At 37.0% G+C, this 27,215-nt stretch overlaps 1 protein-coding gene across 1 annotated transcript in view; it reads left to right on the forward strand.

The window, feature by feature from the left end:
* LOC127435466 (astrotactin-2-like) overlaps positions 1–27,215 on the forward strand; it is a 716,076-nt gene that overhangs the window by 478,889 nt on the left and 209,972 nt on the right. Inside the window, exons 12-13 of the mRNA XM_051688999.1 lie at positions 15,036–15,202; positions 17,803–17,991. Coding sequence (XP_051544959.1) covers positions 15,036–15,202; positions 17,803–17,991 — 356 coding nt within the window. The remainder of the gene's footprint in view (positions 1–15,035; positions 15,203–17,802; positions 17,992–27,215) is intronic.

A 27,215-nucleotide genomic window follows, 5' to 3' on the forward strand; every position in this document is an offset into this window, starting at 1 on the left:
ATATAATGGCAAGTGATTTTCTAGTACCAACTTAGCAATTTAGCATGATTACTCAATCGATAAGGTGTTGGAGTGATGGCTGCTGGAAATGGGGCCTGTCTAGATTTGAATTACTTTTTCAAATAGTGAAGGTGCTGTTTTTTACATCAGTAATGTCCTGACTATACTTTGTGATCAGTTGAATGCCACTTTGATGAATTAAAGTACCAATTTCCTTCCGAAACAGCAAAATCTGTACATTATTCCAAACTTTTGGCTGCCAGTGTGTGTGTGTGTATATATATATATATATATTCACAGTGTTGCGGAATCCATGTAACGGGAATACATATTTAAAATACAAAATATAAGTAACTGTATTTCACTACAGTTTCATTCAAAAAGTATTTTGATTACTGAAGAGATTACTTTGCATTGTATTGTCATTTGTTTCATTTAATATTTAGTCCTTTCAGATGGAAAATATTTAGACATAAAATGATGCGATCCAAAGTGCATTTGAACAGTGGTGAAACAATTTCTTATGATGTGTTACATTCATACGAGCAGACAGAGAAGTAAGTCTGAAGTAAGTTTGGAGCAAAAGAAATAGAAATAAACCTTGTGTAAATTGTCAGCTTTACGCTAAGCTAAAATGCTATTTCTAGCCATTTTACATGCACATGTTACCAGGCACATTCATATTTTTTATCAAGAAAATTCACGTTGGATCATAATTTATATTTTTATAATAATATCTTTGATATTAGGGCAAAAATCTTACTCTTCATAATAATTTTTGTATTGTTTTCCTGTAAAATATCTAAAAACAACACTGCATAAGATATTTAGGTTTTTCAGAAAAAGTATTTTTAACGTATTTTGATGAGTTTTTATAGTCAAAACAAGTGAAAAAATCTACCAGTGACGAAGAAGTAATCCAAAGTATTTAGAATATGTTACTGACCTTAAGTAATCTAACGGAATACGTTACAAATTACATTTTACAGCATGTATTCTGTAATCTGTAGCGGAATACATTTCAAAAGTAACCCTCCCAACCCTGTATATATATATATATATATATATATATATATATATATATATATATATATATATATAGGTGCTATGAAGTATAAAGTTGGAGATGGGGAGGTGGTGGATACTGGAAGAATCATCACGGGATAGCAGCTGCTTATATATCCTTGTTATATGATTGGCTGGCCTACATAAATGAACATTATTCTTACATACAGTATATACTTATATACGTAAGACAACGATGACGGTCCAACCACTGACTATTTTGAAAATTCATTCACACCCTGGGTTGGTAGCGTGGTGATTCGGCCTTATTACCTTGGGATGTGAATTAATTTCAATGATCGGTGTCAGCTTATATCGCGGTTACAACATGTAGTATGCGGAAAACACGGACTTAATCATGGAATCTAGTTATAAAAATGCCAATAGTGGTAAAGCACAGAAAGTCATGGACAGTTATGTATTTGGATGACAATAAATGTTTGAATGCAAAGTTAATCAAAATAAAATTGTGATATGTCTTAGTGTGATAATTAAACCGCACAATTATGTGATTTAATTAAATATATAGTATGCAAGTGATGCACGCTTCTAAATGAATATGTGAAGCCAGGCGCTCATACACTGAATGCACTTCATCATGATCATCACGCACGCTCTTTTTTATATGAGATGAGAGAGCAGAGCACTCTAGAGTAGTGCTGTCAAGTTAAAATTGAAATTTGAATATTCTTTGAATTCTGTACTGCCACTACCTATACACATATTACGCAGTCTGCGTAGGGCACCAACTCTCTAGGGGAGGTACCATCTTACCCTAGGGGGGCACCAGAAAGTCCATCAGCTTATCTTACTCACACGTTATACATTATTCATGGACCCGGCAGCAGTCACACTTTCACCTCGCACCGCACCTCGTGCTCCCACAGCGCAACAAAAGCAACTTTTGCAACACGTCTCTCATTCTCTCTGGATGATACATCATGATGGCGCCACGGATGGCCGGATTTTCTCAACCAACTTCTTGAGGTATCACCCTGGGATGCTTTTTAAACAGTATTGAAGGAGTTCCCATCTATGTTGGGCACTTATTGGCTGCTTTTCTTTATTATTTGGTCCAAGTCATCAATTTCAAAAACCTTTTTTTAAATTAAATTTTAGTTTTATAATGAAATAAATTAATATGTTGGCACAATTATATTTTTGTCTACAAAACTAATTTCAAACATTTAAGCATACGCCTTCAGATCAAAAGATTTTTAAGATCATGAGAAACATTTCAGTCAAGTGTTTCAAAACTTTTGACCGGTAGTGTAGGTGGAAGTCTTTGGCCGTTGTGTCTTGCTCTCTTATCAGTGTTTCTCAGATTAAGCAATGAGTTTTTTAAATGCTTTGTCAGGAGAGGAGTTCAACTTGGAAATGTGTATCTCGAGATCCTCGCATTCTGTTCCATTCTGTTGTGTTCCGTCTGTTTGAACAGCCCCTGGCCTGACCCGCTTCACCACCAAGATCAGCCAAATACCACTGCTATCTGGGAATATTGCTACCCTACATACAACCATAATGAATAAAAGAACAATGTGGTATGTTGCTGTTATTATGAAGGTTGAGTCTAGGCTAGTATACTGTGGCAGCAGTGCAAGTGCAACACCATCTGAACTGTCTATTGAAGCACCCCCCCCCCCCCCCATTTTACTTTTGAATTAACATTTGAGAATACAGACTAATCAAGATGTTTCATTTATGTATTTATTTTATGCACATTAGTTGGAAATGTAATGCTCTTTTTAGACAGCCAGGAATGTTCTTTGTAATAATTACTTTTAATTTATGTATATTTCCAGACATAGTATCAGACATAGGAGAAAGCAAAACTTCAGCTGAGAATGGTGTCAATTGGTATTCTCGTCTGGTCTTTTGCAGTCTTTCTCTGAAGATGTTAACTGTACAGGGCGTATTTAAGTACATCCATAGGAAAAAAACAAAACAACTTCTCCATTTTAAAATGAGCCCACATTACTTCCCCTCCCCTCATAATGTGAAACACATGTCTCTGAATAAGTCAGTTTTAGCAACTTCATGTCCAAACCACACAAATGTATGCAACTTAAATAAGGCTTACATGAAAACTCATATAACTTTTGACTTACAATAAGCTTTAGGCATGCATATTAAAAAGCATAACATAAAAGCATAAATGTAATAATGTTACTAAAGGATTATGAATACTGGTGATAATTAATAACACTAATAAACATGAAAATTTAGTCTACAGTTTTCCCTCCACTGGAGCTCCGGCCAGCAAGCTCCACCCATCTCCTCCAGGTGGCCGCCTGTAATGAAATGATAGGAGAAAGAAAAAGATAGAATAAAATAAAGAAATAGACCTACAGGAAAGGAGGAAAAGGTAATGCAGGAAGAGAACAAAAGAAAACCCCATCCCCCTGATATGTCCCCATATACTATGTGTCATTTATTATTATGTGTACGTTAATAGACCCCCAGTAATCTAAGAAAAGAAAAACGAATAAGTCTTCACCAGTGCCTGGACGACCCATGAGCCTTCACACATATGATAAGTTATATCATTAACAAAAACACAAAAACAACAACCACAATCAAAACTATCCATTCTGACCATGATAGGTTTCCTTGGATTCGTGCCAATTTCCTCTCAGTCATCAATTCCATTTGCCATGGTTATGTGGCCCATTGCTTGAAATCCCTCTTCTTGGGCTGTGTTAACACTCGCTTTAAAAGTTCATAATTTCTGTCTTTCAATTAATCTTCATTCCAACATTCTGGTTCTAACTGTAACAGCTGCACATGTGGGACATGAATGCCACCTAATTGGAGAGGATAGATGATTTCCACACAAAATGGATAAGGAGGAACTGGACACAACTTTCCTCCGTACATCATATTCTTGCTCATTCCATCATGTAATAGAAAAGCACATTCAGAATACATTCTGAACATATTACTCCAGTGCTCAGGTCTTTACACTGGCTTCCAGTTACATTTAGAATTGATTTTAAAGTACTATTACTCGTTTATAAATCGCACAATAGCCTAGGACCTAAATACATTTCAGATATGCTTGTTTAATATAAACCATACAGACCTCACAGATCATTAGGATCAAGTCAGTTAGACATACAGAGGGTTCACTCAAAACAAGGTGAGACAGCATTTAGCTATTATGCCACCCGCAGCTGGAACCAGCTTCCAGAAGAGGTCAGGTATGCTCCAACAGTAGCCACATTCAAATCCAGATGGAAAACACATCTGTTTAACTGTGCATTTGCTGACTGAACACTGTGCTGCACTTACAGATTGCACTTCATAATTTTATTTCTGTATTCTTTTTTATTTTTATTAATTGTAATAAACTTTTTAATCTCATTTCTTGTTCTTAATTGGTTTTAAAATGAATTTTATCTTGTATATTCTTTATCCTTCATATGTACAGCACTTTGAATTGCCATTGCGTATGAAATGTGCTATATAAATAAACATGCCTTGCCTTGCCAATATACACCACAGTGCTTCTAATACCTGCCATGCACATGTAGCTTGGTTTAAAGAAACTACCTCCCAAACTGCAGATGCATTAAGAGAGAAACTGAACATCGTAGAACATGAGCAAATTACCCAATAGTGTTCCTCTACACAACAATCTGTAGTAGAAACCATTGGAGATTCCCCTTCAGCTCAATATCCATTCCTTCCTAATCGGATTACAGATTATCCTTGTCTAACACCCATTGATTGGAATAGTCTAGCTGTCATTATGTTACACCTTCCATATTGTGGCCATCCCACTAATAAGTATAATATTCCAGATCCTGACAAGGAATTATCATTGATATTATGACATTGATATAACTGATCTTAATTAGTGGAGCATGTCTGTATGAAGTTGTATTGATCCTTTAAAAATCAGGATAGGGATTCTTCTCTTCGGTCAGGAATTTGACCCATATGTATAATCTGAATATCCTCCACCATTTGATCCTTTAGATTTTGAGGTAGAAATAAACATGCTGCACGGTGTGTCTCAAAATTAGATGATTGTAACAGAACATTAGCCAATTTGTCTGCTGCATTACTAAGGTGCCGACCTACTGCATTAATATGTAAAGCTCCTTGAGTAACCTCAGTGAATCCTTCTCCAGCTGTTTTCCCCACCCACTGAGTGTACTCACTTAATTGGCTCATTTTAACAGTATTGCTAATAGAATTTACAGAACCAAAAACTCCGGCTATATCCCCTAATATATACTACGTGATTTGCAATTTTTGGTATTCAGATGATTTTTAGAGATATAATATTCTACTTCTTTCGTCAAACAGTTCCTTATGTGTGAGAAATTCCCACAGTATGACTGATCAAAAACAGTGAAAAGGGATGCTAAATTGTCAAGTTGCTGCACCATGTGAGCTCCATCTATCAATGTTTTGGTCTCTCTTGCTAACAGAATACCATGAGCAGGAGCAGTAGTTGTAATTGGACATATTTTAGCTTTGCTTGTCTCTTTGGCAGAAAGGTAAAATACATTGTGTAATTTCCCCAGTTTCCAAATTTGTCTCACAGTTTTCATTCTCATCTTCTGAATGCCATACTCTTACTTACTTTCCTTTGATCTTTTTTCCTCAATATGGTAGTACCCTTTCCATCTACAGAGCCCTCACACGGTAACACTATAGGATAAACACACCCTTGGGTTAGTGAATCCCACAGTGTAAGCATGTGAGTGCTATTCAAACAGAAGTTAACCTCCAATTTCACAACTTTCTCTCGAACAGATTTGTTTCCTCAGACCACTGCCATTTTTCACATCGATCAATGGCCAAATTCTCTGCTTTGGTAGCATGTGTGATGATAGTCACATCCACCAAAGATACCCTTCCGATATTTGGCTAAATCTTTGTCATTACTAGGCACCCAATCCAAAAAAATAAAACTTAAAAAAGTAAAATGTTGGCCAGATCTCAAAGTTGTATTTCAAGTAATTTATTGAACTCGATGAGTCCAAAAGGCTCGGCTTGCTTTGAAAATGGCAAAAAAAAAAATAAAAACAAGCATACCATTGTCATAGCATTTTGAGAATGACTTGACACCATCTTGGAACAAACATGACGATAGAACAATATGTCCAAACGCAACAATGCAAATGCAGAAATATACTTTTAGTGATGAATGCTAAGAATGTATTTGTGTTAGTAGTTAATGTCTGAAAACTTAAACACAATAAAACTCTTACTTAAACTGAATAAATGATCAATGAAATAGTTACTACTCATATCTACAGTATATCTGTTCGCTGGGAGCCGGGCTAAATGAGAAAGCATTGTTAACTGCATTCCTGACATGGGTCAGACCCTCAGTCACACCTCAGGGGTCAAATACACAAATGACCTGCAACATTCATAATTATAACATAACTGGAATAAATCACATGATTAAAAAAGCTTTGATTACCTTTTGATTATAACAATTGCTAGTAAATATATTCAACTCATCAATAGGTTGAAGAGACAGGGGTAAATCCACCCCTTCATGTGGTATTCCCTCATGTGGTTCCAAGATTATTGTTGCGGGGTTAAGTGATGTGTCTCTGATGATTTTAACTCTCAAATCCTTATTCAGCAGAGTTGTCTCCCATTTTGCCCTTCTTGCATCAGTAATGATTTTGATGTCCGTGTTGTTCAACAGAGTCACTAAACTGTGAGGAGCATGCAGTATGACGGTTTGTGCTCTTATCAGATTTTCCACAGCATCCACTGCCCATGTTGCACCATCTAGGGCTTGTATACATTGTGGTTGGCCCATCATAGTAGCTGGAATCTTTGTGGAAAAGAATCTGACTGGTTTGTATCAATCACCTGGCTTTTGACACAGCACTGCTGAGTAGGATTCATCTCCCACCCTGGTCCATAAGTGGAATGGTAGGCTACCATCAGGATGTCCCAGGGCTGGTGTGGAAATCAGTTTTTCCTTCATAGTTAACGCTTCGTCTGCCTCTGGTGTCCAGTCTATCTGCTGCACTCCAGGCTTTCCTCCTTTGTACAAGTCAATGGCAGGGCTTGTGATGCTGGCAAAGTCAGGTATATACTGACAACAGCAGTTGAAAAGTCCCATCACCTTCCACATTACTGTGAATGTTAGAGGTCTTTTTGGAAGTTGCTGTAATGCCTCTACGTGCTCTGTTGTCATTCATTGCTCTTCGACAGATATCTCTTGGCCCAGATAGATGACTTTGTCTTTGGCCAGTTGTGCTTTGTCAGGGTTGATTTTGAATCCTCCTTCTTTGAGAACTTGTAGGACAATGTTCAGTACAGCTATGTGGATATTTTCATCTGGGCTTGCAAGCAATAGGTCATCAACATATTGGAGACTGACACTTCCAGTACGTTCAATTTCAACTTTTTGTGTGGTCAGGAATTGATCCAGAGCTCGATGAAATACAACAGGGGAAATATTGAGACCTTGTGGGAGTCGGTTCCAGACATACTGTTTTGCCCCCACGATGAAGGCCAGTTTTTCCTAGGATCTTTCATCGACAGATATTGACCAGAAGGCCGACAGCACATCCATCACAGTGAATATTCTTGCATTTCCAGGAATGTCGTTCAGAATGGTGGCAAGATTTGCCACACTGGGATATGGTTTTGGGGTTACACTGTTGAGTCTTGTGAAATCAATTGTTAATCTCCATGAGTTGTCAGACTTCTTGACAGGCCAAACAGGACTGTTGGTGGTGGATGAAGCTTGTCTGACAATCCCTTCGGCTTCCAAGTCTGCCATTATCTCTTCCATAGCCTGTCTTGCTTCAGGTCGAATAGGGTATTGCGTGTGGGGAGCATGAATTGGTCCCTCAATGATGATGGGATCTGTGTTAGCTTTCCCACAGAGTAACTTGTCTTTAGCTCAAACATCTGGATATAAACTCCACAGGAGACCCCACACGCCTTCTTTTCCCCAGTCTTTGGTGATTGGTTTTGCTGCACCAACAAAGCTTATAGTGCACATATGATCTTCATGTGCTATTAGCCCTGTTGTTGTGGCGATTTGACGGCTGTCAGTGTCTCTTCAGCAGTGGCAAGGCTGTGAGAATGGCTTGACGTTCTCCTGGTGTGAATGGACTCTCTTCATTTGTCATCATTTCAGATTGAATTTATCCCCTTCTTGCTGTAGGTGAAGAAGAATCAGGACCAACTTTGTCTATTGTGACTAGATCGTCGTTCCCCGTCTCATCACCCCAGTCAGAATCATGATTACGAGCTAATGTTCATCGCAGCTTCTCTCTATTTGGCTGGACAGATTTAGATTTTGTGATTATTGGAGATGCTTAGGCAGAAGTGTCGTAGATTTTGACAACTGTGACTCCATTCGGACCCAACACCTGAGGCTGTATAAGAGGCATAGTAGAACTATTTTCAATTTGTTCAGGCAGCAATGGGTATAATGGGTTGTATGGTGGTGGCATTAAAGTCTTTGCTGAGTCAACTCGTGCTTGCAGATATTTACGTTCAGCCTCTGCTATTATATTTGTCCAGTCTGGATCAAATTAATCATTGCTGTTTGTGTTTTCTTTTTTCTGAACATTCGATGGACATGATTTTGTTCAACTTGTGATATGCTTCCATTTGAAGCTTCATTGCTTTAGCAAGTGGAACTGGACAACCATCTATGTGACAGAAAATTCCTCGTTTCAAAATCCAATGAGCTGTCAGTATTTGATATGCTTGTAGCTTGATGGAGTCTTTTTGGATTTCAAACCAATTGATCTGTTCATCAATAGATGCATCAGTATTCAGGCATTTCTTCAACAGTTCAGCCTGCTTCTTCTCATTTTTCTGAAGAAACCATTGTGATTGTCTGACTGTTACATTCATCCATTGTGCAACTGGGATGTGTATGTGTATACAGTATGTATACAGTATATTTGTAATGTAAATGTCTAAATCAATCTAAATCTAGATCATCTGTGTGTGTAAGGAAAGAATGTGTGAGTAGGGAAATGAGGAGTAGCTAAGTATGTTTGAGACTGTGTGTGTGTTTAGACATCGAGTGTAGGTGGAGGGGGAAAATTCCTCTCCTCTATCTGTGAATGTGTTTCTTCTACTCTAAATGAAAGCCAGATGGATCAGTTAGAGAAGGGAAAAAAAGTTAGATGCAGAATTGGCTCCTCTCCTCAGCTTCTCACCCACCCCAACTTAACTTTTTCCACACTCCTCAAAATTCAAAAATTTTTTTTTTTTTTTGTACCTTTATATAATTATTTTATTATTACTGTTTTTCAAATCAGTGCAAACTCTGTATATCAAAAGCAACTGATGTGCTGGGGTCAGGAAAAAAATATAGTTGCATTTTCTGACCAGACTGACCTATACTGGTCTGTGCGCCCCTGTCCCACAGCTTATTTTTGCTGTGGCCAGGAAAAAATCCTAGTGGTCACTAGATTGACCTATCCGGTCTCCCAATCATGTGCCTGATCTATGCGCCCCTGTCCCACTAGCTATTGTCTCTTTATCCAGAGATCAACCCAGCTAGGCTTTAATATTTTCAGATTCCCACTGATCGGATCAACTTAAATTAATCTTAAATTTAGCTGTGTCTGGCATCTACTAATTATTGGCAACACTAACTGATTTTAATTGATAACAGTTCTTTACAGCAGTTCTCAGACAATATGTCTCATTACTATTATCAGGCAGACTTAAGACTACTTAAAAAAATGGTCTTACCTGATTGTTCTGAGACAGATGCCTGAAGAATGCTGATCCTGTTTGTGACGCCAAATTGAAGACTTTGAATTTATGTAATTTTCCCCGTTCTGAAGTCACAGAGCCAAATAATCATATTCTCCATTGTTTAAAATGAGCCCACATTACTTCCCCTCCCCTCATAATGTGAAACACATGTCTCCGAAAAGTCAGTGTCAGCAACTTCACGTCCAAACCACACAAAGGTATGCAACTTATATAAGGCTTACATGAAAACACATATAGCTTTTGACTTACACTAAGCTTTAGGCATGCATATTAAACAATATAACATAAAAGCACAAATGTAATAATGATACAAAATTATTATGAATACTGATGATAATTAATAACACTAATAAACATGAACATTTTATCTACAATTATATAACACGGTGCTGTATGGTTTATGTATTCAACATGCCCTCTTGTGGACTAAGGAAACAATGTCAATTTAAATATCAGCTGACTTTAAAATTCAAATTTTATTCAAATTTTAAAAATATTTAAGGTTCAAATTTGAATTTAGTTTCTCTGCCCAGCTGACAGCCCTATTCTGAAGTGTGCAGCACGTACATGCTATGTATTTATTTAATTAAATTACAGAACTGGCACTGGGGAACTGCTTATCTGGAGGTGAGAAACAACCATCAAAAACACACGAAAAGAAAAAAATATAAGCTAAATTGAAATTGTTATTATTTTATGTTATTTTTTTAATTATTATTATTATTGTTTTTATTTATTTATTTATTTATTTTGCTTAAATATTTAACTTGTTTGGCACACAAAGTGTCCTGGAAATGTCCTAGAAAATTGTGCCTTGAAAAGAGTGGGAACCCTGAATCTCATGTATACAAAATCACAAAATAACTTTGTTTTTGCTACATTTAATCTCATCTAGAAATACTTGTAATGCTGCTGGCAATGGCAGGCAGATGAAGACGGTAATTAAGCAGAACCCATGTGCAGTTTATTTACATGGTGCAGTAAATCCATAAACTGGAAACCCAAGATGTGAAATGAAATCATAAACATGAACAGGAAACATGAACCTTAACTATAGACTTGACTTTACTTTACTTTACTTGACTTCCAAACAACGTACATTAACGATACCTGACCCTGATACAATGGAAACATGAGACTTAAATACATGGATATGGGAAACATAAACCATTGAACAAACAGAACTCTAAACAAGATAACAAGACAATGAGCATAAACCAATGACATGATAGAACCAATAACAAAGACTATGAACCAATGGGAAACAGACACAATGAACATGAGTGAAACAGGAGGATCACATGACTTGACATGGAAACAGGGAATCACATGACATGGAACTACTTTTCAAAATAAAAGACATTAACACAAAACATGAACAAAAACACATCTAGACATGACAATACTATTCATGTTAAATAATTGCCTGCCACAAGAAAATGCACATAAAACTGTCAATTTCCTTCTGCTTTCAGACTAAAAAGGTCAACCGTCAGGACTTCTTGTTACAAAACAGTACCAGTAAGACTGCACAATATGCAATGCAGTAGTACACAGTTAAACCTGTTACACTATTTTAGTGGTAGAAGGAAACATTTACAACCCTCAAGAAAGCACAAAATCAAGTTAGTACAAAAGTGATTAAGACAAAACTTATTTGTAGGAGAAGTCTTATGTGTTGAGCAGAAAGATTGAGTCCCCCATAAACAACACTGTGATGAGTCCCCCATAAACAACACTGTGATGAATATTATATTACTGATGCTGCCTTACGGCTCTGATCCTTTCACACTTTAATCTGAAAAGTATCTCAGTCAAATGCTCTGTATAAGTATGTTCTCATGTGCTGTGGTCCTGGATCATGTGTGTGATTCAGTATATGAACCAGGACACTCACCCCAAGCTATGTCCTAGTAGGTCATTTAAACTATGTATGATGTATGACATCACTACAAAATAACCACACACACAAACAAAATACTTTACTCAGGATGTTTAGTTCTGCACATTTTCTGGATGCACTTTGAAGTACTGCACTTTTATTTCTCGTTTGATGTTGTTGTCGCTTGCGATTCGAGGCCTTTGGTGTTGAAGTTCACAGTCTCCCGTGCTCCTCTGAGACCAACATTGTGTACAGATATATCTTCAGTATTTCATCTGTCACGAGAGTGTCTTAGCCTTTATTATCTTCTACTGCTGTAAAAAGTGACATTTGTTTTGGTGATGATAAAGTAATACAGATGAATGCATTTATAGTGCACAAGCTAACGAACTTTGTCAGAAAGTGCCTGAAAGAATCTGTGATATTTTTATATTTCTTTAAGATGTCTGTTCTTGTGTAAAGTAATTTTTGTCTTGATAAATTGTGACAAACATAATGTTGGCAGATGCTCTTTGCACCCTGGTGTAAATAATGGTATATGCTATTTACACCCCAGTGCAAAAAGTGGAAGATATTATTTGCACCCCAGCCCTGGTGCAAATAATGGCAGATACTAATTGCACCCTGGTGCAGATAGTGTCAGATAATATTTGCACCCATATTTAAATACTAACATACAGTTACAATGGGCATCACTGCAGTGTGTTTATTGTGTTTATTTAGAGTCCCACAGACACACCACATTCACCCCTACCCTTAAACCTAACCCTAACCTTACCTTAGAAAAATAACCTTGTTTTTACTACAGTAACCAGTTTCATCATGGTATTTTGTTGTAAATTTAGAGTAACCACAAAATTAACCATAGTTACTATATTACCACCATATTACTAAAGACCATGGTTAATTGCATTAAAACTATGGTTTTTGCCAAAAAAACATGGTTACTACAATAATACTAGAGTAATACAATGATGCAATCTACACACAAGCGATGCCGAGCCATGGGAATGAGTGCGATCAATAGGCCCCACCTCCGGATCAAACCCTTCTCTGCACTCCTCGACATTTACCGTGATCAAATCACAGCGATGAAATCAACATTTGTATTCATTGTTTTCTATTATTTTAAGTAGTATTAAAGGAAATATTAAGAGTGGAAACAGGAAATCAGAAAAAGAGTGGGACAAAAGGCAAATTTGAACCGGGGTTGCTAGGACAACACTACACATTCACACCGTCTTTAAACACTGCAGCGACACCTGTTGTCTAGTTTGTCATATATTTCTGTGGTTCCACCAGACTATTGGGGTGCAAATAGCTGCTCTTTGTGGCTTATGCTATTTACACAGGGGTGCAAATATACTCTCCGCATAATGTTTGCCCATTTCATCTTCTTGGTAAACCCTAAGAAAACTGTCAAGAAAATGTCTTGGTCATATTTCACCCTAAAATAAAATGACATATATTTGGAATTGTATTTTTCACTAGGAAAGTGGAGCCTATTTTAGGACCATTGAGATTTTTTGCATTGTGACATTATGTTCACAATGTTTGTTGACAAGACATTAAATGTTACTGACCAACCCAACCTTAGCAACTGTTGTTGTGAACCATTTTCATCAGGCAAGCTTTTGCTTTTTCTAATGATATTCTTAGGACGTCATATGTGTTTGGGTAGTTTTAAGCAGAATTTTTAATTATGCAAGACTATGGGGAAAACATTGTTGTCAGGTCACTACTATTAGTAAAACAAGCTACCCAGAGAGGAAACATGCAGTATTTTTTTTTATTTTAATTTAAAAATTTTTTTTATCATTATTATTATTTCGGGGTGGAATATGACCTGAGAGATTCACCTTCCTGCCGATTGACCAATTCCCTAGGCTACCTACAATGATTGTTTTCCCCACATGTACTGCAGGTCAATGGTGCTCCTACATAATAAATTACCTCTTCGATGAGTGGGAAACTCATCCAGACTTTATTTTCAGTTGTTGATTAGATTGTCTGTGTTTTTCACAGAGTACATATTCTCAGAGTTGATAGTTTTCAACAATGAGCCCACAATGCCACTTTAAAACAACTGCTTGATAATATCATCATCAACAGATAGACAGCTCATGCATTATCTGTGTGCACCTTCACATAAATTTTACAGTACCCACAGGACATGTCATAAATGTGCAAAAATTCCAAGTTTGTCAAGCGCCGCTGGCCACCATTCACTGTAATCTCACTCTAGTGTATCTGTTCATAAGTATCCGTTAATAACGACAACAGCAAGAAATAAAGCCCCAGGCAAACTTTAAACACATCAGCGTGAATAAAAGAGAAACTCTGACTATAATAAATCACTATAAATCTCACCTGTGCTGTGAGAGCTTTTAAGGAACTATTTACAACTACACATGCTCAAAGACATCCAGAAATTAGTGGCGTTTTCTGATGTTTGCATGCTATTACTTTACCAACTACTTATAATTAATGATTTCCACCTGGCAGATGATAAAACAGGTGGCCTCTTTTGACTTCGGGCAATAAGAAACCTCCTAGCACCCCTTAGCAACTGCATAGCAACACCCTAGCAACCACACAGAACACCTGAGCAACCGCAGAGCAATCAGTCCACGTTATATCAAAGTGCACCAAATGAGCTCTGCGCGACCGCCCACTTCCATGGCACACTTTGAATGACGCATTCGAGTCTGTCTTTTCTATACTCTCAAACTACTTTTATACAGTATTTGTATATATCTGAATATTTTGCAGTAGACTTAAACATCTTTAAATTAGGCCTGTAAGTGTGGTTTGATCTCTTTACAGCTCAGTGTTGCCTCTACAGCTGGTGCTTCGCTTACTGCCCCCTGCTGAAAACAGGTGGTACTTCAAGCTTGAATTGCTTGATCGTAGGAATATTCCATAATACAGTCCGGGGACATGATTAATTGCGTTAATTTGTTTAATGCATTATTTTTATATAATTAATCACACCGAATTAACATGTTAAATCGACAGCCCTACTTTTAATCAATAGTTTTATATTTTTCCATAGTTTCCAACAGTGCTACACAGAATTGTAGTTCATTCCCTTATTAAAGAGGATTGGTTCATTTTCCAAATTATATGCCACTGCCTTTGCAAACATCAGAAGTGCTCTTTCCCTCCTCAGAAGGGAAAGAGCACATCAGAAGTGCTCTTTCCCTTTATTCATCACATACTATATCAATCCCTGTTGAGTCAAACGTTCTTTCCCATTGTCCCTTTGTTGTTACCTGTAACAGAAAGACTAGATGTTGATCGATCTCTCTCTCTCTCACTCTCTCTCTCTCTCCCACATGATGTGTAGTGTCCAGAAGGCTTGCGGCCGATGAAGGATGGTTCAGGTTGCTATGACTACTCTCTTGGCACGGACTGTACTGATGGGTTTAATGGTGGCTGTGAGCAGTTGTGTCTTCAGCAGCTGGTTCCTCTACCTGATGACCCAACCTCCAGCAATGTGCTCATGTTCTGCGGGTGAGAGGAACACACACACACACACACACACACACACACACACACACACACATACACTACCAGTAAAATTTTGGACACACATCTTAGAATTATAGTTAAGTCATCAAAACTATGACATAACACAAATGGGCATATCAGGAATTATTGGGAAATATGTAGTGACCGAAGATGCCAGATCTTATAGCTAAGCTTCTTCACAGTTGCCACCCTGTGTCTAGAATCCAGCTCTGCACACTCTGTTCATTCTCTCAACAAACTGGCATGATTTTTAAACAATATTGAAGGAGTTCCCAGGGATGCTGGACACTTGGTTACTCAAAAAAATGTATAATTACTGTGTGTTCTGTTTATTTTGTGCTGTACATGATTGACTGTGAGATACAGAACTAGTGCAATGAAGTCAAATGAACATTAAATGTTTTTGATGATTCTGATAAGCAAACATAATAAATAATTATATTTGCTTATCAGAGTCATTCAAAATAATAACCAAAACTAAATAAATATAGGGTATAACTTTTTTTTTTTTCACATCCCAAAGGTTTTTTTTTTTTTTTTTTTTAAATGTACAGATTAAGTAACAGTTAAGCTGACTTTAACACTTTTTTACCAGGTCGTTGTCATTTATGTAATTAAGATTTTCAGATTGAAATCTACATAAAAGGGATTTGGTATGTAAAAAAAACAAAATCATAAAAAAAACATTAAAAAAAACATATTCATAATATCGTTTAGGTCCTCCTCGTGCTGCCAAAACAGCTCTGATCTGTTGAGGCATGGACTCCACAAGACCTTTGAAGGTGTCCTGTGGTATCTGGCACCAAGACGTTAGCAGCAGATCCTTTAAGTCCTGTAAGTTGCGAGGTGGACTGAGATCTGGGGAATTTGGAGGTCAAGTCAACACCTTGAACTCTGTCATGTTACTCAAACTATTCCTGAACAATTTTTGCAGTGTGGCAGGGCGCATTATCCTGCTGAAAGAGGCCACTGCCATCAGGGAATACCATTGCCATGAAGGGGTGTGCGTGGTCTGCAACAATCTTTAGGTAGGTGGTACGTGTCAAAGTAACATCCACATCAATGCCAAGACACAAGGTGTCCCAGAAGAACATTGCCCAGAGCATCACACTGCCTCTGCCGGCCTGCCTTCTTCCCATGGTACATCCTGCTGCCATTTCTTCCCCAGGTAAATGACGCACACGCACCTGGCTGTCCACATAATCTAAAAGAAAACATGATTCATCAGACCAGGCCACCTTCTTCCAGCAAGCTGCGATGCACTGTGTGTTCTGACACCTTTCTATCATGGCCAGCATTACGTTTTTCAGCAATTTTGGGCTGTGGGATTGGACCAGATGGGCTAGCCTTCGTTCCCTATGCGGAGCACTGAACCTTGGGCGTCCATGACCCTGTCGCCCATTTACCGGTTGTTCTTCCTTGGACCACTTTTGGTAGGTACTAACCACTGCATACCGGGAACACCCCACAAGACCTGCCGTTTTGGAGATGCTTTGACCCAGTTGTCTAGTCATCACAATTTGGCCCTTGTCAAAGTCCTTACTCTTGCCCATTTTTCCTGGTTCCAACATATGAAATTCAAGAACTCACTGTTCACTTGCTGCCTAATATATCCCACCCCTTGACAGGTGCCATTATAATGATATAATCAGTGTTATTCACTTCACCTGTCTGTGGTTTTAATGTTGTGGCTGATTAGTGTGTTAATATATATATATATATATATATATATATATATATATATATATTAATGATTATATATTTTAAATTATAACTATATGTTTAAAACTATGATAATTTAATCAAAGACCAAAATAAATGTAAACCATTTAAAAAAAAAAAAAAAAAAATAAAAACAGGAGCACTTTCTGCACTTTCTGAAGTTTATTTCTATGTACATTGTGTGCAAGCTTTTTTCTTTCATTTTTCAAAATTAACAACTGTCACACAGTTGTGGAGTCATTTCCACCACATTTATTTATTTTATTTTTTCTGACATGATGAGATTCATTATCTAGTTAACAGTAAATTTGCAAATGTTAGCTAGCATCATTATTAGCTACTTTACATACCCTGGCTGGAATAAGTCAACTTGAAAGCTAGGCAAAAGGTCATGTTCATGCTTTGTAATTTCAAAATTATCAATACATGGGAGAACGATTAAGTAATTTTTTATTATTGTTTATTTTTGTTTATTTTACTTTTTTGTGCTTAATCATCATGCAATAACACATTCAACACATTCAAGTATATTTTGTGTGTGTGTGTGTGTGGGTGGTTTACGAGGAAATGTTTTAGGTTACAAACTGGTAATTGCAAGGGTATTATGCTATAAATGTGGTTTATGAGGATATTTCTAGTGTCCAAATAATTCAAATCACTTAAAAAACATACTAAATGATGTTTTATTGAAAATGTAAAAATGCAGAAAGTTTTTTGTGAGGGTTAGGTTTAGGGGTAGGGTTAGGGTTAGGGGATAGAATCTATAGTTTGTACAGTATAAAAATCATTATGTCTATAGAGAGTCCTCATAATGATAGCTGTACCAACATGTGTGTGTGTGTGTGTTTGTGATCACTCAGGTGCGTGCAGGAATATAAGCTGGCTGCTGATGGGCGCAGCTGTCTTCTCCTCACTGATCACTGTGAAGGGCCAAAGTGCCCGAGACAAGACACCCGCTTCAACGACACACTCTTCAGAGAGATGCTGCATGGATACAATAATAAAAGCCAGCAGGTTAACCTGAGACAAGTCTTTCAGATGACATTTAGGTTAGTGGTGTCTGTGCTTTCTACAGTGGGTTTTAGCTTTTGGATGTTTGGCAATTTAAACATTACATGATTTTCATTGTATGATACATTTTCACTTTCATAATCCTTTATTGTCACAGAGAGTGCAACAGCGGGTTTTCAGGTCTATTTCTTTCTTTTTTTTTTTTTTTTTTTTTTTCATAGAGAAATAGATTTTTAACAATAACATATAAAAACCTTTCAGGACAGTCATGAGCTCCAACAATGTTAAAGGGACAGTTCACACAAAAATGAAAATTCCCTCATCATTTACTCACCCTTGTGCCATCCCAGAAGTGTATGACTTTCTTTCTTCTGCAGAACACTAAGAGTTTTAGAATAATATTTCAGCTCTGTGGGTCCTCACAATGCAAGTGAATGGTGACCAGAACTCAGAAAGTCCAAAAAGGACATAAAGGCAGCATAAAAGTAATCCATACGACACCAGTGGTTAAATCCATGTCTTCTGAAGAGATATGATAGGTGTGGGTGAGAAACAGTTTATATTTAAGTCCTTTTATGCTACAAATCTCCACCTTTGACTAGCTTCAACCAGGAGGTGGTTGAATGTGAAAGTGAAAGTCACTTCAACACCAGAAAGTGAAAGTGTAGATTTAGGGTGTGTTCACACTTGGCAGGTTTGGTTCGATTAAAACGAACTCTGGTGCGATTGCTCTGTTAGTGCAGTTCATTTGAACCAGTGTGAACGCTGCCATCCGAACCTTGGTGTGCACCAAACAAGTGGACCGAGACCCCCTGAATAGTGGGTATTGGTCCGCTTCCAAACGAACTCTGGTGTGGTTTGACTGATATATGAATATGGACCAAAGATGTGTAAACGAACCAATAACAAGAAGTAATTTGCCTTTAATACTGACCTCAAGCATACCTGGTTCTTCTCATCATAGGAGCTATGTTGTCCATTACAGTTCGGTACAGACGTTGGAACCATCGTTTCCTTGCATCTTCGTTTGTGTGTGCAATAGAGGAATTCCTGGTGCTGTTTTGACTCCTTTACACATTTTATTAGCTCTTCGTTTGTTCTCAGCTGGTAAAAATACCACCATATATACATAAATCCATCGAGCGCATTTAGCCCAGCAGCCAGCATTGTTTTGGATGTTCATCAAGTTCTGTTGCAAAATACATGTAATAAAAGCTGTCCAATCAGGTTATGACCTTATCCTTATGCCTTTTGTTTTGTATATTTAGGTTCAGTGTTTAAAATGCCAGTGTGAACGCTAAGCGAACCAGGACTAAATGTTTTATTTTCTTTTTTGGTCCGGACCAAGAGAACCAAACTACAAGTGTGAACACACCCTTATAGTAGAAAAGGACTTAAATATTGTTCTGTTGCTCACCCACACCTATTATATAGCTTCAGAAGATATAGATTTTACCACAGGTGTCATATGGATTACTTTTATCCTATCTTGATGTCCTTTTTGGACCTTCTGAGTTCTGGACACCATTCACTTGCATTGTGAGGACCACTAGAGCTGAGATATTCTCCTAAAAATCTTCGTTTGTGTTCTGCAGAAGAAACAAAAAGTCATACACATCTGGGATGGCATGATCAGATGTGGCATGGTAAATCATGAGAGAATTTTCATTTTTGGGTGAACTATTCCTTTAAGCGATTATGTATTCTAGGGTAGAAGTCAGTTTTTTTTTTTTTTTTTTTATTGTGCTTAATTGCCAAATTAAGCATTCAAGAACTACACTACCCATAATCCTTAAGAGAACTCCACCAATCAAAGAAATCGCTGTTACCTTGAAAATGGAAATAGAGGCCACACACCCCCATTAAGCACTGTAAATGGCTTAATCAAGTTAGTGTAGGCTCTCAAATTTTGATTATATTGTTTTAATATTGTGTCGTCATATCTGATTCAACATGTTATTGACACTGCTTCATGGGATGAATATTTAATTAAATCTAAGTTTGTAATGTTGTGATTCAACTCTGAGCTGGTTCGTTTGGTTTATGGCTTAATACTCTTTATTGTAGTCTTTTTTCAAAATCCTTTTGGAGAAAATAAATGGGAAGAATACTTAGGCCACTGAAAAAGTGGGAAGTCACTGTTACGGTTAATAGCGATATGCTGTGATAACATCAAGACATGTCAGATCATTTTTTGGTACTTTTGTCGGTCAAGATTGAGAGTAACTTTGTCCAACAAATGTCTTTCCCAGAAAGTCTCCCATTTAAAAAAGAATTAAATTAATTTACAGCCAACACGACTGCTCTCATGTCCATTTGCAGCTTTCACACTCACTTACGTTAGATTGGCTTGTTGTGGTGCAGCGGTTCTTCTGATGAACACAAACCATCAGTCTCTATTAGCTTGTGTCGGTGCTGGACTGCCACTGTCAAACCACTGAAAGCAATTCCACTGACTGCAAAATAAAGACAAATGTTTCCTGTACAAAGATGACTCTGCTGTTGTGCACAATTGAGCTTGCCGCTGGTCTGTTTCAAGAGTCAATCATAATTTTGTGCGTCTCTGATTGTGTGGGTATTAATGGATAGAGTTATGACATCACATTGTGAACAGCCATTACTCAGTGTGAAATTGTATATCTGTTTGGTTGTATTTTTAAACAGTGCATGTCAGAATTTCCACTAAGAATATTTGGTGCTAGTCAACATGTCTGGGAAGGATTGGTGGTGCTAGGACTGAGCTATCTGGGCTCAAGCCACGAATGTTTTCTGTAAAGCCCTGAATGTTTTTATCATCTTGTATTGATGTTCAAAGTAATTTGGTATCAAGTTGATACTAAAAAATATGTTTTAATATTTTAACAATATAATTTAATATATATATATATATATACAGCAGTTAATTCCGGTCCTCGAATCTAATTGAACGAGAGACGTTCCATGCGTACTGATGGTCTCACACCATCAGCACTCGGACGCTTCACTGTGTGAATCACTCCGCTTGTGTTCATGCCGTTCTAAACTGAAGTGTAAGACCAGTGCAGATGTGTTAAGAGCTACCTCTCTCTTTACATTTAATTTTGTGACATTACATATTTTAGCCAGCAGGTGGAGATAAAATACCATTTTTGTGTGTAATATGATCCAGTTGGTGACATGAAATGAGTCAGCGTCACTCAGTGTTTACATTCAACAGCACTCCGTGATCGCTCGTATTAATACAACACTATTAAAGCTAGGAAAAAGTAGTTGTTTGAAATAACAAATGCAGTCTAGAAGAGAGAATTACTAAAATTCAGAGCATAGATACATCAACAAGGTTTTTCATAATTGGAGTCAGATGAAATAAAGAAAATAATTAATGATAAGATTAATAAAACTTGGAACTCAAATCAAATAATCAAAGTATTATTCAATGTCATGCACGGTAAGACAGAACACGCAGGAGACCATCAGCCATGCCACTGGATACCATCCTTGGACCAGTGGGTGACTTCCCTCTTACAAAGTGGTGACCCCGACGTGATGATCCACTCCGAACCGATAGGTTGTCCCCTTTACACTATGTTTCATACTTTGGGTTATTTTTTATTTTTATTTTTTCAAGATGATGACAAAATTGTCAAATTTAGTACTCATTTTCCTCAAACATGATACTCCAACAAAGGCTTTTAGAATGCATCCAAACATTTTGTAAGTTAGTGTTTTTTTCACACACTGAATGGATTGAAATGGATGAAAATAAAGTACTTATTCCCAACAAGAACACAATCTTCTCCACAGGATAAGAGGACAACCATGGATAACACTTTTCAGAAGGGCTCTGTGATTTGTGTTGGTCTTCCTTTATCTTCCTTTAGATTTATGGCTTTTTGTAGGGAACAATGGAATGCTCAAGCCGAGCGTAATTATTAGAAATTAGGGAGGTGCATTCCAAACGGCTTGTTATTGTTTCCTGTCCCTGTTTAAAAGGACACACTAAATGGGGCCTCAGAATGTATCACTCTTTCAATGTGACTATGAGTTATTTTGTTTTAGTGTTCTGGGTTATTTGCTTAACTTAATGTCTACCACAGCTTAGCACAGAAAACAATTTATATTGTACCTCAGAACTGAAGATATTGTGTGTACTGTAACACTAACAATGGGAATTTAATATATTTTATATACGATTTTGCTAAAACTTGTTATACGTGTCTCCAGGTACAATTCCCTGCAGTTTCCAGGTGAAATGAACACTAGAGGCGTAACAACAACTGGGTGGTTTTTCACTTTCACTCAAATCATGACTTAAATGGCTGATTATGACTTTATAAATACTTTCTCTGTATCACTCAGACCTTGCTATTTTATGATAACCACACACTTTTACTCAAACACATCTTTTCAAAAATTATACATTTTAATGCTTGAATTACAGATCCACCTACATACAGTATATACACTTATTCCACCATGATTAGCTTGCGCGGTAGCTCATCTGATAGAGAGGTTAAGGCGTTGATTAGGTAAGGATGTCTTTTTTAACATCTCATTTATATTTTAAAACACTAATGGCTAGTTTTAGGCACTGATTAGATAAGGATGTCTTTTTTAATGCCTCATTTATATTTTAAAACACTATTGATTAGGTTCAGGCAAAAGTTTTACGTTAGGGAGGTATGTTTTTTTATGTTAATTTTGAATTGCAAAAATGTTGTCATGTTCACGTAAATGTCTTGAGATCAAGCTGTCATACATATTATAATATATATATATATATAATACACTCATATAGAAGAGGTGGAGCCACTTTTCTAGGTGAACTAACTTGTATTTATGTGTTTCTGACACAATTCATATGGGTGGAGTTTGCTCCTTGTACGCAATAGTTTAGATGTAGTTATGTCGTCAAGTCTCAAGCCTTTCAAGGATAAGTCTAAATCAAATCTCATATCTCTTTTGGTAATACTATTCTATACACTACAGGTCAGTTTTATAAACCTTGTCAAAGAGAAATTTTGTTGTCTCGTGTAAATTTAATTGTCTTGGCTGGTTCCTCTTAACAGGCACTCTCACACAGATACTAAATGAAAGTAACCAGATTTATTTATTTATTTAATGAATGACGAGTTGAAAGATATATCTTTGTAGAGATGGGGTTGGCAAGTGATTCTATCACACCAGTCTCATGGTAAGTAGTGTAATATTTAATTGTTATGCTTAAACTCTTGAAACAATGTAGTTGTAACTTATTTTAAGCAACAATTTATTGACTGGATGAATCACCCAAAAAAGTTTTACAGTGATAGTTTACCCAAAAATAAATACTCACCCTGATGCTGTCTCAAACTCAAATGATTTTATTTCTTCTGTGGAACACAAACAAAGATTTCATTGCATGATTTTTAATTTTTTAATTTTTTGTCCTTATAATGTAAATCAGTGAGGTCCAAAACATTCAAGCTCTACAAACAAAAATTAAGACATTAATTAATGTCTTCTGAAGGGACCAGATCACTTTTGGTGTGAAATAGATCCAAATTAAAGTCCTTATTCACTATAAATCTTGCATCTGCAGTGTCCTTGGGGTATTCATAAAAGAAGCTCGTTCACACACTTCCTTGCACATATGGCATTCGTAGAGTGCTGTACACGAACCAGACCCAGTGTTGCCAAGGGCTGAGTTTTTTTGGGATACTAATAAAATATACCACCAAAAGGTTGATGATAAATGCTAGAAAATGAAAATGTGACATCTTGTTGATGTATAATGATACCGGGTTTGAGTACCTGCAACCGTGTACAGTGTCAAAGAATCTTGAAGCCTGCACTGTGTTCCAATTGGGCCAGATGTCAAGATTTACTGTATAGTAGTAAAGACTTAATAAGGACTTAAATGTAGTTTGTTTCTCACCCAAAGCAATCACATTGCTTCAGAAGACATGGATTAAACCACTTAAATCATATGGATTACCTTTATGGTGCCTTTATGTCCTTTCTGGAGCTTGAAAGAGTTTTGGATCTGAATCAATTTGTCACTTTGCAGCACTCAAATGGACGGGCAGAACAGGATTCAATGATTGATTCATAGACTCATTTTCATCCTGTGCAGAGCATTTACTAGGTGTGTAAATCGCAAGTTTCATCATTGTACAGTCTAATATCGATTATCTTAGCCAGCGATCTGATGTTTGCAGATACCTCAAAGTCTGCCATGATACAATTTTGATTCGATTAATGGGCCTGCGATCGATATTACGATATTATGTGCCTATTTTACGCAATCAATTATTTTTATTTATTTATTTTTTATCTAAAAAATGCAACCAAAATATTATTTTAAATATTATTTTCATGCTCTCTAAAAAGTGAAAATCCAGTCTCCACATTGGGACATCCTCAACAAAATACACCCCTAGTGTTTACTGCCTTATGCCACGGTAACAGTCAGTGGGGTATTTCCATCGGGCCGCTAACCCGTCACATTCCCGACAGCCCAAAAATATTTACAGATCACATACACAGTACCCATACCCTGATCTGGGATATCATGGTACTTGGTACTCATCATTAATTTTGAGATTTTGAATGGTTAGTTTGTGCAATGTGACTAAATGATAGAATTTTCTAAGATGGGTGAACCTTTCCTTTTCGACTGAAAAGACAAAAGCGAGAAAAAAAATCCTTCTTTCACTCATAATTAAAGGAATGTACTGGGTTTAATACAAGTTGAGCTCAATTGACAGCATTTGTGGCATAATGTTGATTACCACAAAAATTTACGTTGGCTCATCCCTCCTTTTCTTTAAAAAAAGCAAAAATCGAGGTTACAGTGAGACTCTTACAATGGAAGTGAATGGGGACCATTTTTGGAGGGTTTAAAGGCAGAAATGTGAAGCTTATAATTTTATAAAAACACATTAATTCTTCTGTTAAAACTCATATATTATTTGAGCTATAAAGTTGCAATAGCAAAGTTATTTTAGGGTTTTAGGGTTTGATGACATTAATACATCTTGGTAATGAAGTTGTAAAATTGGCTATAACTTTACATAGAAAGGGTTAGTAAGTAATTTTATTACACTAAAGTCATGTTAACACAAATATTGTTTATGTCTTGTGGCTATATTTTTGAAGCAGTGAGTATTTTAACGTTTACAGATTGTCCTCATTCACTTCCATTGTAAGTGTCTCACTGTCACCCAGATTTTTGCTTCTTTTTTTTTTTTTTTTGTTTTTTTTTTTTTTAAGGAGGGACGAGTCAAAATTAGTTTTTGTGGTAATCAACGTTATGCTACAAATGCTGTCGATTGAGCTTAACTTCGTATTGAACTCTGAATATTCTTTTAAACACTTCATATTTTCTGTGTTTGATTCCCGTATGTGTGTCTGCTTCTATCTCAGTCAATTATTGTGCCAGTAAACCATCATTATGTGTTTCTCTCTTGAGTGGGTTCATGTCCTCCACGTCACTCCAGTGAACGCTTTGACATGCAAATTAAGCTCTTTACCAACTGCAAACCCAACGGCGTTCACAACGCCAGACGGACGTGACTCAGATGTGAATGCAGCCTGCAGCGCACAGATGCTTCGGATCGCATGTTGCTCATTACTAATAATGTTCATCAAACATTGGGCTTCATATTAGTGATATTTATGCAGATTTGGCCATATGCATCCATGGAAACAGTTTGTGAAAATTAGTTATTATTTGCACTAAAAAAATTAATAAAAAAAAAAAAAACATTCAGGCAAATCTTGTTTGAGCAGAATGGAATCACTTGGTCTCTGCAAATACCTTAAAGGTTTGTTTCATTTGAACTGACGCATTTAAACTCATTCTTCATAACGAGTGTCCCCTGTAACACTCAGTGTTGGGTGTAATGTTAATACATAGTAATGTGTTACTGTAATCTGATTACTTTTTAGTAAAAAAAAAAGTTAATCTCTTGTAATCAGATTACAAATACTGACTTTCAATTGCTTTTAAGTATATTACTTGGGTTACACATATTCCTTAACCTTTGGTTCATTACATTGTCTTGTTCTAATATGTTCATTTGCATGTCTGTTTGTGTTTCTGTGAGAGCTGAAGGGTGTGCGATAATGAGCAAGGGGGAAATATAGACTATAGATTATTTTGAATAAATGAGCAGAAAGGGGGCCTGGGTAGCTCAGCGAGTAAAGACGCTGACTACCACCCCTGGAGTCGCGAGTCTGAATCCAGGGCATGCTGAGTGACTCCAGCCAGGTCTTCTAAGCAACCAAATTGGCCCGGTTGCTAGGGAGAGTAAAGTCACATGGGGTAACCTCCTCATGGTTGCTATAATGTGGTTCGCTCTCGGTGGGGCATGTGGTGAGTTGTGCGTGGATGCCGCGGTACCTACGCAGTAATGCGCTCAACAAGCCACGTAATAAGATGCGCGGAGGCAACTGATGCGCAGTTCATCCTCCACCACCCAGATTGAGGCGAGTCACTTCGCCACCACGGGGACTTAGAGCACATTGGGAATTGGGCATTCCAAATTGGGGAGAAAAAAGAAGTGAGTGGAAAAACAAAGTACTATACTGTGAAAAGTATTTTCAGAAGTAACTTAAAGCTGCACTATTGATGCTTTTTGGGTTAAAAGTTAACAAAATGGCATTACTGATTGAATATACATAAAAAAATTAAAAAAAAACAGTTTTCAAAAGAATGTCCTTACCATATCCCGATTCACTACTGTAAGCCTACAAACATTTTTTGTACTTCGAGCTGTCGGGTTGAATTTGGCATGAAATCATAGCTTTATGTCGTTCATCCTTGTGTTATTTCCGTAAACATAGAAAAATTTACCGGCTGTCACGTGTTCTGGCTGGGGAAACTCTGTTCAGTTCAGTCAGTCACACTCACACAGTTCAGGACAGCATTGCTGCAGTCTGAATGGATGTTTATCTTTTATCCATTTGGTGAAGTTGTTTACTTGCTGTAATTCTTGGATATGTTGTCTGGTATTGTTGAAGCTTATATTGGTTGTCATGCTTTTATGAATCGAACAACATGCGTAACCGATCACAATGTATCTACATTGGCCGGTGAAGTTACTGTAATATGCTCACTTACATTCATGACTTCTGAGTATTTTATAATATTGCTGTAGTTTCCAGGTTCCCTCAGTGTGTGCCGCTGTTTTCTCATTTCTTTTTCCCCAGTCACAGAAATGCACAAACTATCACGTATTGTCCTTTTAGCAGATTGTCTGTTTACAAGTCAGTTTAAAAGCTACTATAGGTAAGTTAC

The sequence above is a fragment of the Myxocyprinus asiaticus genome, chromosome 4, assembly GCF_019703515.2.
Source record: "Myxocyprinus asiaticus isolate MX2 ecotype Aquarium Trade chromosome 4, UBuf_Myxa_2, whole genome shotgun sequence".
NCBI lineage: Eukaryota > Metazoa > Chordata > Actinopteri > Cypriniformes > Catostomidae > Myxocyprinus > Myxocyprinus asiaticus.